Consider the following 14100-nt stretch of genomic DNA (forward strand, 5'->3'; position numbering starts at 1 on the left):
GAATAACAGACAAAATAAAGGGGTCAAACAAATGGTTATGTTTGTGTCAAATCACGTTAAAGACAGATGTAGGCCTACAGATTTTAACTATATTGGCTGACTATTTGGTACATTGACATAAGCCCTGCTAGAGGGTATCAAAAAGACACTGATTTATTCACCCTTCTGATCAGTAGGTCATGCTGTTGCTCCTTTAATGCTCTGTATCAAATTACACAGCTCAGAAATAAAAAAAGCAGCAGTATAAGCTTAACGCATCAACATGGGGTCTTGTTGTCAGATGATTAGAATCGTTGCCTCGTGGGTCTGCGCTTCATGCCAAACTTTATTTTAAAGGAACATTAGGAATATTTATGAAATACACTTTCATGTTTTCTCACAAAGAGCTGGAGAGGTTATAAATATTTATATACAGTTAGTATGAAGCTAAAGATGGCAGCTAGTTAGCCTAGCTTAGCATAAAGACTGAATATAACGTGGAAAACTAGTCAGCCTAAATATTGAATATGCAGTTTAGAGGCAACTGCAAAGCCCAGTCTTTACAAGTTACAGGTCACATGTTCAAGCAAAACACTTTCTGGAAAAATAACACCTTTTGGACCTATAGATGTTGTTTGCCGTGTGGACTGTTTGTTGGCCCAGTCCAGGAAATCATAAAAATAAACCCTGAGGTATTAATTTGTAATACGGAAATGTCCGAGTTGGTGGAAGAAGGTTGTTGTTATGTTCAGAGGGATCTATGATAACACTTCTCAAGTTATCTCCATCCTCTCTTCGAAGCTAAGCTAGTCTGCTGCTGGCAGTACAGTAGCTTATTTACCTTTTTACATCCTGTCCTCTTTCTTTTCCTCTGCTGAAAAACCCACCACAACAGCAGCGTGTTCAACGCTTGACACAATCCTCATACAATCAAAGCATCACCATTTCAATTCAATGTTAGTTTCCTCTATTGCTCCTTGAGGAGAGATGGTTAAAAAAAATATATATATGTTAAACAAAATCCATTACAGCACACAATTAGACCAACATAAATGAACTGGTGTGAACGAGAATGCAATTACCTTCACACATCTCTTAATCATTGACATGCGATTGGAAATTAAGCTGTCTGAAAGTGAATCAATAGCCTTTCATGGATTTTTAATGGTGACACCATCCTTTTGCTGTGAACGATGAGGAACACAGCGGGGGGATTCAGGCAGAAAATGCGCTGCATGTTTTACAGCAGGAGATGTTTTCGGCTCGGATGTAACAGTGAATGTAACAGAGCGTGTCTTTAAAGTCAAAAATTGGATTAATAAGATGTTATATCGTGTTCTTGGAAGGCAGAATGAAAAAACACATTAATTTATTCAGTGAGGATATGTACTTCAAGGATGAAAAACAAATGGCCCATCCAAAAACATGATCCATTAACAAACAGAAAGGGATGCAAAAAACAGGATGGGGGAGAATCACAACTGTTGTTTTTGGATGTGCAACAAAAGACAACTCTGACCATGGACACAGCAGTTTCCTCTTATATGGAGCTTTTCGTTCATCCAAGAGCTTTTGACCGAATAAAACTAAAGAAGAAGACTATGTGATCGGGCTGAAGAACTCCAGGTCAGTCAAGAAAGTGCAGCTTGAGTTTAGATTGTGTTGTCACCTGCTGTTTCCACAATCATGAATCATCTGTCAAGCTCAACTTTGGAGACGTCACGGAAGGGAAACCTTGTTGTCCTCAGAATAATGGAAAGTCTGCAGAATAACAGAATGACATGTGAACACATTCCATCTGCTGTGACGTGTCTGTGATAGACTTTAAGTTCTCTCTCAGTTGTAAGGAAATGAGGCAGGGACAAGGATCAGACTACAGGTCCAGTCCAGAGTATTATGGTTGAGTCACGCAAGGATGTTCTTTAACTGGCGGTGGCTAATACTCAAGTAGATCTCGTAAGAAAGGATAATATACTCCTTAACAAGCTCCTGTACCAGCTCTGATCACACTTTGACATCTCTCCATTCATGCATGTCCATAAGACTGTATATGTGTATTCCTGGCCGGTGTGTATGCAACGTTACGAGACAAAAACTAACCGAGTGTCTTCCTCTTTTTCTAGTAATTGTAAAGTCTAAGTAATAAAATACAATTCTCTTTCTTGTCCAACCAGGGCCTTAACACTTTCTTTTGATCACCTACCTCAGACATCTAATCCGCTGATCTGTGCTTCCTCACATGCTTTGGTCTCATTACCACATGAACCACATGGGGAGGCGATAAAACTAGAACACCTCATCAAGTCATCAGCCCCACACACTGAGTCTCTCCCCCTGTGCTCCACTACCTCTCTCATCATCGATCCTCATTTGACCCTCATTTTATCCACTTCATTCTCAAACCTCATTACTTCACACAATCAGTCTCTACCCCCCCCCCCCCCACCATCACTCTATCCCAAATGTTGCTTATCTTCTATTTCCAATACAATCATTTGCATTTATAAATGACTTCATACTCTTCGACCTTTCCGTCACAAATTCACAGCACTCCTAAAAATTTTAGGACATTGTGCATTGTGTCACTTGTAGGACTATAGTCTCCATGTATAGGTCGAGCGTTTACTAAATACCACAACACTAGCGCCCCCTGACCTCAGTTTTACACAAACTTTCCTACATCTACATTTTTATTGCGTGTGTGTCCCGACACATGGTAGTGATCATGGACTGTTTATTGAGGTGGACAGCGACCTTGGAGTGAAGCTCAAAGAGCTCTTGCTGCTGACTGGATTCAGCATAGGTCATAAACCCTCAAACTATAAAATCAAAACACGCCTCAAATATATAAAATATAACGTTTTTTGGTTGTTTTTTTTTGGGGGGGGGGGGTTTCGGTCATTAAAAGCTCAAACAGTGTTTTTTTTTTTTTAATATAACACTTGTTTAGATCCAAGTACTGATTTTCTGAGCAGTTTTGTTTCAATGAGTTTTTCCATCGCAAAAAAAGAAGCAGATTATGATTGACAGTTCAGAGGACGAATACAGCTCCGTGCTGCGTTCTTAATAATTGCAGAGCAAAGCCGAGAGACAATGTTACAAAATGTAACAGTACAGTCACTAAACTTTCCATAACTGTGAGAATCTGCTTTAAACTGTAAGAAGGGACATTAAGGATGTTTGATGTTCCATCTGCATGTTTATTATTTGCTTCAGTAAACTTGCAATGTCAATGCCCATTTTGGGGTATTTTGGCAACAAGTCGGGATTAGATGTAGATTCATTGTCCACATAATATTTGTTCTTATGTTAGTGAAATTAAAACTGAAGAGAATCACCACAATAGACAACTCATCATACTCTAGTCGTCAGGGGTAAGAAGGTAAGAAGAGCTTTTGTTAGTAAAACCACAAGATTAAAATGTTATATCTCTTTCAATTGGACTTTGCAGACTGACATAACCCGCAGCGATACTTTCAAGTAGCTCACAGCCAACTCACATCCTTAAAGTGTACAAACTCTTCAGAGAACACAGAACTTTTGGGCAAACCGCCAAGCATCTGGCTCAACACGCCACTACTACAAACACCATCAGCCAGAGCTGCATCTCCGGGCGCAGAACCGAGCGGGTTGTGTTAACCTTGAGTGTGCAAGAAGAAAGAAAGAAGACAAAGAAGCTGCTTCTGTGATGGGGGAGGGGAGAATGCAAGAGTTGCAGGGTCAGAGCAAATCTCTAAAGCAGCAAGCGCAAAGTACTAAAACAGGCCCTTTGGGGAAAGAGGCTGCAAACGATGAATGTTGGAGATTTTTGAGGGTTAAGAAGCATAGAGAAAAAATTAATTATTCATTATCAGTGTTGGATAAAATAATAAGAAGATTAAATATCCACAAGGGGTTAACCTAAAGCTGAGTAACAAAGTACATAATTCAAAATATTTGGGTATTATTATCTTTTTAATCCCAGTCCAATTCATACAGATGCATCCATTTTCTTAAATCCAACATTGAACCTGTAGGAATCATGTTTCTGCTCTGCCAGCGCATGATACACCATGACCAGTTGATCCCATTATCCCCAGTCCAAGGTGAACTTGTCACATGTGGCAAGTTCCAGTCCCCCTTAAAAGAAAATCCTCAAGCTTTTCTTCATCCTTTCTCAGAGCTTTTACTTTTGTTTGAGCTTGAGTGACTCACCCAGCACCCAAACAGTTCCTCCGCTCAGCAGCTGATGTCTCAGGGTTAAGTTTATCCCATTTACTATTGATTTCAGAGGAGGAGCCTTCGACCTCTAACGCCAGTGGGACACCCTGAAATAGTGTGCTGAAAAAAAGGCTTTGTTCTTCCAGCTAAAGTGTCCCTAAATTGTTTTTTTTTGTAAGGCAGCGGGTAGGTCAATAAACCCATGAAATTGCTTTTTCGAACAACAAAATCTGCAGTTTGATATTTTGTTTTAACAGCTCGTTCACCATCATGATGTTGAATGCAGCAGAACATAATCAATCAAAAAAAAAAACAACGATAGAAATAAATTTAGCATCTTTGTTTACTTTGAAATTGATTCTGTGCTTTATTAAACAAGCTTATAGGTGTCATTTCACAGAACTGCACAATGACTCAATGTCCATTAGCTGCATTGTTTTATGTGCACTATCATTTATTTAAATGAGTTGTCTGACACAGGATGGGAACAAAACTCATTTTTAACTACTTCATATATCAGAATCAGGCCTCTGTGTAGATGTACGCCAACAAAACAGAGACAAACAGAAGAGCTGAGCAGATGGTGAGAGTCAAAGGAAAGATCAGATCAGGAGAAAAAGCTGCAGGCTGTATCAACAAACATAAACAGTGGTGAAAAACGAGGTGTATCTTGCTTTGAGGTTCAGTTGTTTTTCTCATCGCAATCACTCGACTTGTGTCTCTCAGACATGTAGTTCATGGAACAGTGATCAGGATCATTAAAGAAACTTGAATCATCCAACACGGATTAAAAATCACCCAGAGGGACATTTGTTTTTCAGACAAACACCTCTTAGGGGCAAAACAATGAAGTTTTTGCTAACCCCTTTTTAATCTCATACGTCGTTATAGACGTTATACTCACCACCCAGTAGAGTGTTTCGTGAGCCAGATCGTGGTACTCGTGGATGGTAGACAGAACGCTTAGGATCAGACAGGCCAGAACCATGAGAAACCTGTCAGGGGGAGGAAACACAACACCTATCAATAAAGCGGGATAATTCTTTAATCGTCGTCATTCTTACTCATGTTTTATTCATACAAATGACATCCAATCTAAGGGGCTCATATTTCATATTTCATCAATCAGAGCTTTACGTAATGTTCACGAAAACACGGATCACTTGAAATCACTTCTCTATGTTCCAGCTCATATTCATGTCAACATCTCCCACTTTGATTTCAACACCAAAAACACCTCAGACAACTTTGGAGTCTGGTTCGAGTCTGGGTTTCTGAACAAAATTTAGAGCAGAAATCAAGAAAGCACAACATTACATTTATATTTCTGTCATGAAAAGCATCTGAGTGAAATCAAGCAAACATTCAAGGACAGCTCTCCGGAGGAAATTCTGTGAACCTTTTAGACTCCACCATGTGAATGCAAAGTGCATGACAAACTCGCCCAATAATGAGCAGACAGGTTTTGCGCACACACACTTTAAACACACACGTACACAAGCCACACAAACTATCAAGGAAACTCAAATGCTCCTTGACTTCCTCTGTACTTCTTTTCAAGGTCACATATATTTCAGATGCAGAAACAAAAAAAAATATATATATCTGTGGCTCTCCTTTCTACTTAGAGAACACTTTTACCCCTAATGTAGCCTTGACATCCTGACTCATAAGTAACTGTTGATGTTAAATGTCACGTCAAAGACCTTGAAGATTTTTAGTCTGTTTAACCATTTATCTTAAAAAGAAGAGCTTGTATTTCCTGCTGCTTGGAAACAATATAAATCTGAAAAATAACTTTTAGCAGACGTCCATTAACGTCAGAATGCAGCAATCCTGTTTGATTTGATTGTTGGAGAAATATGTGAACGCAAGACGGGCAACATAGAAGATGACATACCCTTAAACTTATAACATTGTGCTGCCTTTTTCCTGCAATGTCCTCGCCACTTGTCATTGTAATATCGCCCCCACGATCAGCCTTTAAGTCGCAGTTATGTTTCACCCCATCTCATTATGTTTGTCTGTTAGCAGAACATCTTTGTAAATGAAGAATGAATGTGCGTTCGACTCGTAGAAAGCTTGGCATTGGGGAAAGGACAAACTCATTAACTTTTCATTTCCGCTGGCATGAGACGTAGCACGATGAAGGGCAGAACTTCTGAATGGAATCAGGTTAACAACGTCTGAGTTCATTTGGCAAACAAATTCAAATGAAAGGACAAACTCCCAACAACGAACGCGATCAAAAGAAACACAGAGGCTCTGAAAAGCTTGTTCCTCTTTAGATTGAAATGTGATGCCAGTTTTTATTTCAAAATGTAGTGCAGCACCAGAGGAGCAAAATGTTACATCTCACTGAAACAACTGGAGCTGATTGAATTGAATTTCATGAACCAAATATGGAACTTTCAATGGATCTCTTGTATATTTTCATACATATATATTTAGATGAAATAGATACATTTGAAACTGAATATTCCATACTATCTATACAGAGTATGACTTCACATTGGGTGTGCAATGAGTTCTGAATTCAATATTTTCAATTACTGTATACAAGCCTGGTGCTAGGTAATTCAACGTGGCACCGACTGGAAAATACAAGCTTGATGATGGTGATAGGACGGGACACGTGCATATGTTACAGTATGTTACTATAACAGAATTTTAAGTGTCAGGCTAGTAATTAGTATGCTGTTCATTGTGTTTGAGTATGTTAGAAGGCGTTAAGTTAGTATGTGGTTTTGGACAATGCTTTTCACACATGGGATAAGATGTTATAAGGGAGCAAGGGCAAACTTTAACTTGTTTTTGCTGCTCATCAAAAAAAGCTTTGGTTTGCTCGAAGGGCCAACTTGGATTCTGTAAAAATACACAAGAATTCTTATAACTTTGCATAAGCCTGCTCAAATATAAGGAAAGAGAGAATTGCTTGTCCTTGTTTTTCTTAATGTAAAAGAGATCCATTAAAATCGAAATCTGGACACTATAGTACGAGTTAAATGGTCATACCTAAACAATACAGGGGAAATATTTACTCTACAGTCTCCTCCTTTGTATTATTTTAAACATTTGTTTGAATAAACACTCTTTAAGAATCTCAGTTTTATCTTGTCTATATGAGCACAAGCGATGGAAACTATGTGTAGGGGGAGTCCTGGTTTAGTTTCCAGTCAGTGTTTGCCCCATGGGTACCCTTATCACAACATGCTACAGCTTGAGTTTATTGAACACTGGCCAGGAATCCAAATATCCCCTTTCAAACTAACACAAACACACACACACACAGACACACGCGCACAAGCACACATGCACAGGCTTAAACGTGCGCGCAACACGTCAACACAGATAAAAGACAGTGAGAGAGAGACCTTCAGAGGGGAGATGGACTATTTGGAACACGGCTAACAAAGCAGCACTTCCTGTCTGCCTAAAACAACTGAACAAACGGTCAATGCAGCAGAAATATGACTTCATTTGGGGTTGGAGTCTTAGTTAAAATGATTTCTTCTTTTTTAACCTTAATTTATCCAGGAAAAGTCCCATTGAGGTTAAAAACTTCTTTTTTTCAAGGGAGTCAAAGTCACACTTCTATATTATGCAACATGAAGTTAAAAGAAGGATCAAAGACACAAAAGTGAAAATCAGACTTTTCAAAGCAAACACGCTGGTTATGCTAATGGTTGTGATTTGTCAGAGAATCTCTGCTCAGATGACTTCAGAGCGTTTTGAAATGGCTGTAAACATACACACTTTGTATGCCGAGCATACTCTGCAGCTTCACTTTTAATCAATCTAAGACGATCTGACTCCCCGTCCCTCCATACTAACTGCACCATCATATTTCACTGCCTTTTCCTCCTGCGGGCTCAGTGTAGCAACACATAAAATAACACATTGGCTCATCTACAGAGGCATCACTGAACTCTGAACAAAAGCTCAAAGCGTCGCTCCTATCTATTATTGATGGACAGATCCTCTTGTAGTCTGTTTTGTAGTGTGTGTTGCATGTACAGAAAAAAAAAACAAGGGATGGAGTTAGAGTTAAAAGAGACATTGCTGACCATGTCACTGGCTGTTACCATCAACTCTCTTTTTTGGAACCACAAAGACAGTGCTTTAAAGTGACAAAGACAAAATAGTAACTCCCACTAAAGTGATGCAAAGCAAAGACAAATTCTTGAGTACCAAGTATGTAAGCTCAGTCACTGGTCCAACACCTCATCATTTCCCTTTAGGCAGAAGTCAAATGACAAGGTGTGGGGTCATTAGAGTGGGCTATACAAACACTGATGTTACATCCAGGAGATCTGGCTTTGATTATTCTTTTGAGCAAAGCAGGAAGCTGACTAGTTACAACATGTTGGTCTAATGAACTACGTCAGTTTGTTAAAATTGTAGATACCTAAATACTTTGATTATTTCAATGGTCCATATTATCCCAGGTCAAGTACTGAAGCTTTTAGAAAATGAAAGATATTCAGTCATTAAAAAAGAGAAGTCATTTTTAATACTGCATAAATATGTTGGCAACATTTTAGTATAGAACAATTCCCTACGTATTTGTGCAAGTTACACAATGTGCAGGTGTTACCCTGCAGTTTTTGATAACTATAAACAATTAATTACACATAATTTGGCTTCCCGGCTTCTATTTTTGTTGCCGTGGTATCTGAGCAAAAGTCAATATCCAATAATTTCTAGAATTGTTTCAGAATTGGAGTCATTTGAGTTCCGTTAGCTTCCAGAAAAGACATCTTCAAGATGGAGATGTGAATGCATCTAAGAGCGGTTTGTTGCCTTTGCATGCACATATCGGGTGTTTTAGCACATGTGCTTATTAGCAACACTTGTCCACATGTGGCTTTTGGAAGGACAACACAGTTCAAATAGAAAGAAAAGAAAGAGATAAAAGAAATAAAACAAAATATAACAGACAAACAACAAATAAAATAACAAACAAATGCAAGCAATGTTAGTTAAGTGGATGTCCACTGATGGGATCTTTGCATTGCGGACAGTGTGTTGTACCTTCCTGCAGCCAATGTCTTCTGAACGATACACTCAGAATGCCCTAAGTCAAGTTGCTTCCCTCAAGATTTCACATCTGTATGCAACATCAGTTTTTACTGAGATCAGACTTTGAGTAAGGTCTCACAAGCTTCACTTGAAGAAGGCGTCAGCACTTGGGTTAGTATGGGGTTAAAAGCTCAGTTAGAAAGTGGTCAACAATGAGTGACCTTGTCTCCGTGCTTCATTACCAATCCTGGCTCCTGAGTTTTTTGAAAGAGAGGAAAAGACTAAAGCACAGATGCCTTAACTGCACTTGATAAAATATAAAGCAGAGTTCAAACCGCTCCAGTCAGATCGTGTTTCTCAAATAGAAAAGAATATCAGAGCATAAACTCATAAACATGTTTGTTGTATCGTAAAAAACAGTGTCGGAATTGACTTCCTCCAGACTGATACTGTTTGACAGAACATCTCGTTCGGTTTAATGGAGCCGAGGCTGATTTGGATTTTCTCTAAACTCTCCTGATCGACTCGTTTATAAACAGCATGTGGGCTGGATACATGCTGCTCCGCACCAAAACACCCCATTTACTCTTAGCACAGACACCCAGTGGGAGCAGAGGTATAGTTTACTTACACATAAAACATATAGCATGCTCCTTTCCAGCAAAAAAAAACAAAAAACATTTCTTTCGTTTTAACACTTGCCTCGGTAAGCATCCCATATCATGATACACACAAACGCACAAAAGCTGACAAACACTTGCACGTGCAAACACACTAGGGTTCCTCTGATAAGGCCGACCTCACTGAGGATGGAGTTCTGGGTCAGGGATAAAGCTAAGCTTGTTCCTATCTGTCTTTCTCCACCTCCAACGTATAAAAGAAACCAACTGGACTGACGGACTCTTGACACTGTTTCAGAAAAACTATAGCAGCCATACTTAAAAACATAATGTAGAACGGGAAATAAAAGGTCAGAAAAGCAAATATTCGGTAATCTGTGTGTCTGCATCCAAGAGTATGCACGGTGATATCCTTGACTTTCCAAAATAAGGACAACATCCGCCTGAAAACACACAAAGAGCTCTAATTTGGTGGCGTAAAGGGCATTGTCTAAAGCTATTGAAGAAGGATGATTTGGAGCATGTCTGTCTACATTATGCTAGTGACAAAAGATTTATTTTAGCCTTCAATTGTGTGTAGTTGACTTTAAAAGATTTATTTTGGGGGGCTTTTGGGGCCTTTTTTTGGAGGGATAGGACAGTGGATAGAGTAGGAAAAGGGGAGAGAGAAAGTGGGGAATGACGTTCATTTGATTTGAACCTGTAGCCTCTGTACATGGGGCACGCAAACTAACCACTGGGCCACCTGCGCCCCAAGGGGTGTTGACTTAAAAGTCTCTCCTGCATGCAGTGTATGTGATATATGACTGGCCTTCGAAAGAATAGGGACAAAACATTCAGACAATATCCTTTTGCATTGTGATGGATCAGACCTCCCTGTATTTATGTCTTAATGTTGTAAATAACTTTCATGTAAACCACTTTTACGGCATTGGCTCATTTAAACTGCACGTTTTTTTAGTCAGTTTTAGGGGGATAGAAATAAAGTAAATACACATTTGAGAAAAAGGGTTTTAAGGTTAATGAAGGCATGTTTTCCAAGCTTGGATTTTGAAAACCTTTGTCAGTTAATTAAGTTGAGTGAATTCAACTTCTGCATCACAGTGTTTACAGGCTCACCCACTCAGCTACAAACATATACTGACTTAAATGAGCAATCATGAACATCAGTAGTCACAGTAGGTATGTTTCTAAATATATTAATACCAAACCAAATGATTTGGATGCACACTCGTCCCCATCGTAGTGACTCTGACAGAACTGTGTCAGTTAGATAAAACAGTTATTCCTCCTTAAAATACCAACACAGTAGATTTATCAATTATCAAGCAAATTTCATTTCCAAAGGAAGTGAAAGTCACAGCTGACACACGTTACGAAATATCTTTCGGTGTTTCTTGTTATTCGCTGCAGTGTGAGCTTTCTTTGAATCAGCATGGAGTGTGGCCTTTCTCCTAGTCTTGTTTGTACCTGATGCAAAGTCAGATGGTATAACAGTTAAAGGATTTTCCTGCTCTCACAGGAGCCACTCGCTTCCATGTTTGCGTGTATCTTGGTATCCTTGGTAATGCTTCAACCTATTTGAGCTGACCTGTGTTGGCTCACGCTCCCTTTGAGTCACAGAGACTCTAACCTGCTGTGACAGGCTGAATTCCCCTGCGTCCCCCCCCCCCACACCCCGACACCACCGGGTCACAGGGTGGCAGCGCCAGACTGGGCCACTGCCTCCTGCACAGCCTCACACATGCTGCCAAGTTTAGCTGCCTGTTATCAGTGCCAGCAAGTGGGGACAGGCATCACACATGGAGGAGAGCTGGACGATCATATCCTACATTCCAAAAGCCTCTGCAGGAACACTCACTCTGGATCGACTTGACTGACAGGGGTTACACCAAGACGGGAAAACAGTGAAATGCATCCTTTGGTTTAACATCAGTTTTATACAGACAGAAATGTATTATCAGCTACATTTCATTTGTCAAAAGTGACACTCAGGTTAACTGACAGAGCTGTCACATCAGATTTAGCTGGTGACCCTTAAAGTGGCATCTTCATGATTTAGTGGATTTAGCAGATAAAAGTATACCCAGCAAGCTGAAGACTAACATCCACGACTATACTTGTATGTCTTATATATTTTTATTTAACCTGTAAATTACAGTTACAAAGTGTTTTATACTATTCACACGACACTTGACAATCAAGTCTGTGCCACAGTTCTGGCACAAAAAAACATTAGTCCCAAAAGGTCATTTAAACATCGCCCTGTATTTGTTTTTAAAGCTCTGTTGTTTTAGTCTCTTTGAGTGCAAAGCAGTTCAGTCCTCTGTGTTCCTGCATTCACACTGTTCTGGCAAATTAAACGCCCAACAGAGCTGAGGAAAACATTCCCCAAATGAAAGATATTCATAATATCCCTTTAGTACTCCCTGGAGAGCATATTTGGTTTCAGATGCTCTTGTCTGTGATGAATTATAGGGGTTTTTATATCTGCTATGGCCTGCGTAAATATCTTTATAATATATTTGCAGCGAGCCCTGGTTGTGTTGTAATTTCTGTGCAGCATCTTTCTCAAATTCACAGGATTAACAGTTCTTTGTAGTGATGGCTTCCAAGGCTCTACATGCGCAATTAACTCCCTGTTTAATTAGCATCTTAGAGTTGCAATTATATCCTTGAATACCCAATGGATGCGGATGATTAGGAAAATAAAATATAAAACACTCACACTGCGAAGTGATACAAGAAGCATTTCCAGCCAGACGGCCTTTCCAGAAAGTTATATACGCGTCCTTGGATGGAGGCGCGGGTGTTACCTGGACGCACCCCGGTGCTGTACACTGACATCCGCATTGACATACGAGGATGAGATACGTAAGGGTGGAGGTGAACATGAGGAACTTCCGTGGGAGTATTGCCATCCTCAGAACTTTTGTCTCTTTGAAAACATGTGTCGTTTCCTGAAGGTGTTCCGGGATCATGCGCGGATAACGCGGTTTCTGACAACTCCAAATCCGGTGGTCTTTTTCCTCGTGCCATACCAGAGGACCTCTGCATGTTCCCCTGATAGAAGCCAGAATTAGACATAGTTTCCTCCTGCTATTTCTCTACTGCTTGGTTAACTTTTTCACACTTATTTTTCTCGATAACTCACTGAAACGGAGAAATGTTCGCCCATGTGCGTAAAGTTACTGCTGCTCTAGATCCCCCGGATAGTGTTTCTTTCATTTAACTTTACAGCTCTCTGGGTTGTTGAGAATATGGCAACTCTCATCCCTGACTGAATATCCCCTTCCTCTCGCACAGTACTTATCAGCCTGGAGTGCTGTGGGCGCCAGGCGGTGCGCTGTGAGTCGCCAGCTGTCCAGACATTTTACTGTTTGGCAAAACAGCCTGAAAGTACGGAAGCCCTAAGGGGACATGGAGAAGAAGAAAAAAAAAGAGGCCTGAGCTAAAAGAGCAATTTTATGACTACGGTTTTATTTTAAAGATTCACATCAATCTGTGAAGTAACTACATGCAAGGCTGAATCAAGCTTTTAATTCATAAAAAAAGTTTGAAATTGGAGTTTTCTTGAATTTCCCTCTAGATCAATAAAGTATCTATCTGTAAGCTATTTTATTATGTTATGCTTGGCTTAAGTTGGCTTTTATTTTGTAAAGGTTCAAGGGACGGAAGTGTGTGATTGGGGACCCGTGCGGGGTGCTCCCGCCGTGTGCGGCAATAAAGGAGCAGACAAATGTTCAACTTAATAAAGACTCCGTATTTCTTCATTTTATATTTTCCCAAAGTTCATCCATCCTAAACCCGCTCGGTTACATATCTATCTATCTATCTATCTATCTATCTATCTATCTATCTATCTATCTATCTATCTATCTATCTATCTTTTGCAGCAGCAGGAGTAATTTAGGTTTAAGTGTCTTGCCCAAGTAAACATCAGACATATCTGCAGGAGCGAACCCCAGACCTTGCGTCAGCCTTGGTTGACTCTACCACTAAGCACAGCCGCCCATGAGTAGTATTTCAGATGACTCATTCAGTTATCTCAAAATCAACACAATAATAATCAACTACTTTTTTTTTTCTTTTTTTTACATTGTGCACTTAAAAAAATAAAAAATAAAAGTGTAACTCATCATTATTTACACACTAAGAGTTGAAAAATAGCTTTGTGTTTGCATGAATTTGGGGCCTAAATTGGGATTCATAAAGCTCTGAAAAATGTGAATCTAAAGAAAGTATTTCAGCAGAAGCGTGTGCAGAATGGCCTTCATTG

General features: G+C 39.7%; 1 protein-coding gene across 1 annotated transcript in view; it reads right to left on the minus strand.

The window, feature by feature from the left end:
• kcnq1.1 (potassium voltage-gated channel, KQT-like subfamily, member 1.1) overlaps positions 1-13223 on the minus strand; it is a 44217-nt gene extending 30994 nt beyond the window's left edge. The window contains exons 1-3 of the mRNA XM_079339745.1: positions 12976-13223; positions 12550-12884; positions 5084-5174 (exon numbers count right to left, since the gene is read on the minus strand). Of these exons, the coding sequence (XP_079195871.1) occupies positions 5084-5174; positions 12550-12884; positions 12976-12999 (450 nt within the window). The 5' untranslated portion in view covers positions 13000-13223. The remainder of the gene's footprint in view (positions 1-5083; positions 5175-12549; positions 12885-12975) is intronic.
• Between the last annotated feature and the right edge of the window lie 877 nt (positions 13224-14100).

This window comes from Symphodus melops, assembly GCF_947650265.1.
Source record: "Symphodus melops genome assembly, chromosome: 3".
Lineage (NCBI taxonomy): Eukaryota > Metazoa > Chordata > Actinopteri > Labriformes > Labridae > Symphodus > Symphodus melops.